This window comes from Alosa pseudoharengus, unplaced genomic scaffold (genome assembly GCF_046254945.1).
Source record: "Alosa pseudoharengus isolate Yale_2024_CS ecotype anadromous, Long Island Sound unplaced genomic scaffold, YU_APseudo_1.1 YU_APseudo_1.1_scf_23, whole genome shotgun sequence".
Lineage (NCBI taxonomy): Eukaryota > Metazoa > Chordata > Actinopteri > Clupeiformes > Clupeidae > Alosa > Alosa pseudoharengus.
In genome coordinates, this window is record NW_027468685.1 from 28,278,461 (window position 1) to 28,281,594 (window position 3,134).

Here is a 3,134-nt window from a genome sequence, read left to right on the forward strand (position 1 = left end):
ATGAAGACTGACAACAGGTGTTTTTGAGGGTGTTTATTGTATCTGTGTTTATCTGTGTTTTTTATTGTTGTTGTGTGTGTTTGTGTGTTTGTTTGTTGTGTAGGAGCAGTACCGCTTCTGCTACGAGCTGGTGCTGGAGTACCTTGACTGCCTGGAGGTGAGATAGCAGCCTGGACAGACGAGACCTGATGCGTCCCACGCCACAGAGGGAGCCCTAGCCGTCCCAGGGCCTCATCTCTGAGCTCCCTCGTTTCCTCCTCCTCCTCCTCCTCCTCCTCCTCGTTCTCTCCCTCCTCTTCGTCTTTTTGCTCTCTTCCTCCGGAACTCTCTGCCCTGAAGGAGTGGATCTCTGTTTACCTGAGTGGACAATGTGAATGGACAGATGCAAGAAAGCCCTCCATTCCTCTGTGGAAGTGACCCAACTACTGAGAACTCCTGTACACTTTCGTTCGTTTTTTGGCGTGTACTATACTTTCATTATATTCTCCCTTCTTTCCTTCCTTCCTTTCCTTTATGTGTCCCTCTCTTCTTGTTTGTCCTTGTCTTTCGTGCACATCCCTCCACTTTCCCAGGGGCTTGTGTCTGTATTTTGTTGTTGCTTGTTTTGCTTCTGTTTATTTCTCCTCTGTGCCAGATATTTTTGACAACACCATATAAGGGCATGGATGCGACTGGGCTGGGTTGGGCAGCCTGCCTCCTGTGATTTAAGCGGGCAACACCCTAGTTTCCGTGACAACTGCCACACTCTGCCTTACCACACAGCAAGAAGAAGACACTGTTCCATGGCATCACAGAATGACTGACACTGGATAATATATACACACAAACACACACACACACACAAACACATGTGCACCACACACACACAACAACACTCTCAACTCTCAACAATTCACAACTCTGAGAAAAGCAAGCAAAATATTACAAAAAAAGAAGTCTACATGGATGACTTTTTGCGTGTTTCTGTGTTTTGTTGAACCCTGTGCCATTGTGCAACTGACTGAGGATGGGCTTAATGGAAGTGACACACATTTTTGTCAGAAAAGGGGTGGGGCTGAGCTTCGGCGCGTCAGCTTCCACCATTGGCTCTCGCCACCAAGATGGTGGGACCCCGCGTTGGCGTGGCAATCCTTCCCACTGAGTGCCAACGTCTCTTGGTGCCAACTGGAGGTCATGATCCCAAGGATGGTTCCTCGTTTTAGTATTTATTTTCTCTTTGTGTACATACTGTAGGTATTTTAAGAGTAACAGATAAAAAGAGAATCTAGGTGTTGTTGTCTTTACGTGCCAATTCATTGTCTGTGCGTCTATGTGTGCTGGGGACCACTTGGAAAAGCACCTGCATGCCGATCTGTGCTGTTTGATAAAAGTGTCCCGTCGCATCTTGTGGCTCAGTCCGCTTTGGGCGTCCAGTGCAGATGCCTGCTTAAAATCGAGCTCAACTGAAGATCAGATATACATGTACATATATGTATTGAAAATAAAACAAACAAAAAAAGAAATTAAGTATTACTGTGGGAACAAGGTGAGGCCTTCGCCAGAAGACTTGCTTTTTAAATTTGTATTTATTCATTGTGTTTTGTTTTCTAAATAGTGTATATTAAATGCAAAAAAATAAAACACTACGATGTTGCTTTTACGTCACTACTGTTCTCATTGTCCCTTTTGTTGTCTGGACCACCGCCTCCCATCACCGACGTAAACAATGCTGGTTTAATTCAGTGACCTGCCATATTCTGCGAAAGTACAATATGGCATTAAATAGTAATTAGCGACGAGTCGCGACACAGAATAGGCTGAGCCAGATCACAAAAAAGCGCCCTTTCATAGCGAAAACGAGACATTCCCCGCCAGCCAAACGCAAATGTCCTTTTGCGGTTTAATGAGCCAACACCATTGTCTTTGTCGCCTGCGAGAAGAAGATATCCCCATTGTGTAGCACTGTGTGCTGACTGATTTCTTTAATCGCCGCGGCTACAAATCTCACCCTCCTTTTCCACGTGGCTTCATTGACCTCGAGCGTGTTTCAGAAGCATAATTCAGTTTCTGATGACCCTCACACTCTCCGACCCAATTATCCGGGTAGTCGATGAAAATAAGTCAACTTCTATTTTTTCATCCTTTTTTCATTTTATTTATTTATTTATCTATCGAACAAAGAAAATTGTTTGGTGCAACACTAAGGCTATCAGCTGCATGCAGGCCATGTCTCCTACATGTTTGTTTGTGATTATGCGATGAGAATGCTGTTAAGCCAACTGCACAAGGGAATTATTACCAGTTGAGAAGACACACACACATACACACACAGGGAGAGGAGATCACACTGTGCTGACCCTGCGATTTTATTCAACCTCCTTATCATTTAATTACCACTTTTAATGGTCCTCCTTTTTTATCATAAGCACAAACACGCTCCCTGGGTCTTGCAGGATGCAGCCCTTTGTAACAGATGTGCTTTGATGTGCCATTGATGATTCACCATACTCCTTCAACATCCTACACACACACACACACATATACACACACACATACGTACAAACTGCAGTTGATGACATGCACCAACCCCTTACATTCTTTTCATCACCTTCTTCCCACACACACACACACACACACATAACAACTCAGATATACATACAAACACACACACACAAACACACAGTCTATACAGGGAAGCAAAAATAAGCCCTGCACGCTGACCACTGCTGTCCTTGCTAAGCCTGGCCATTGATTTCTGATTCTCTCCCACACTCCAGCGCACTGGATCGGTGCTAATAGCTCAGCACTAGCAGCCGAGTCCATAACGATAGCAACAGATTGCACTCGCATCATGGTCAATGGTGCCTCACCATGCTGTGGTCAGGATTTCACATTACGGCAACTGTTGATGTCAACACTGTGTATGGTCATTATGCCCAGCTTACTATTAAGGCTATATTGTTATTACAGTGCTTTGTTTAAATTGAGTGAGTCCCTGATGTGTTGCGGCCACTGTAGTGGGAAGAGTGTGTGTGACCACTTGTACTCCTAGGGCAGAGAAGGGGGAATAGCTGGATGGTGGGCTCAGCTGTGTGTGTGTGTGTGTGTGTGTGTCATCAAAACCACTTTAACGAACATTAACCCAATCTCGTTCA

At 44.8% G+C, this 3,134-nt stretch overlaps 1 protein-coding gene across 1 annotated transcript in view; it reads left to right on the forward strand.

Annotated features, from left to right (window-relative positions):
- ptprua (protein tyrosine phosphatase receptor type Ua) overlaps positions 1-1,431 on the forward strand; it is a 200,781-nt gene extending 199,350 nt beyond the window's left edge. Inside the window, exon 31 of the mRNA XM_076301037.1 lies at positions 104-1,431. Coding sequence (XP_076157152.1) covers positions 104-166 — 63 coding nt within the window. The 3' untranslated portion in view covers positions 167-1,431. The remainder of the gene's footprint in view (positions 1-103) is intronic.
- The last annotated feature ends 1,703 nt before the right edge of the window (positions 1,432-3,134 follow it).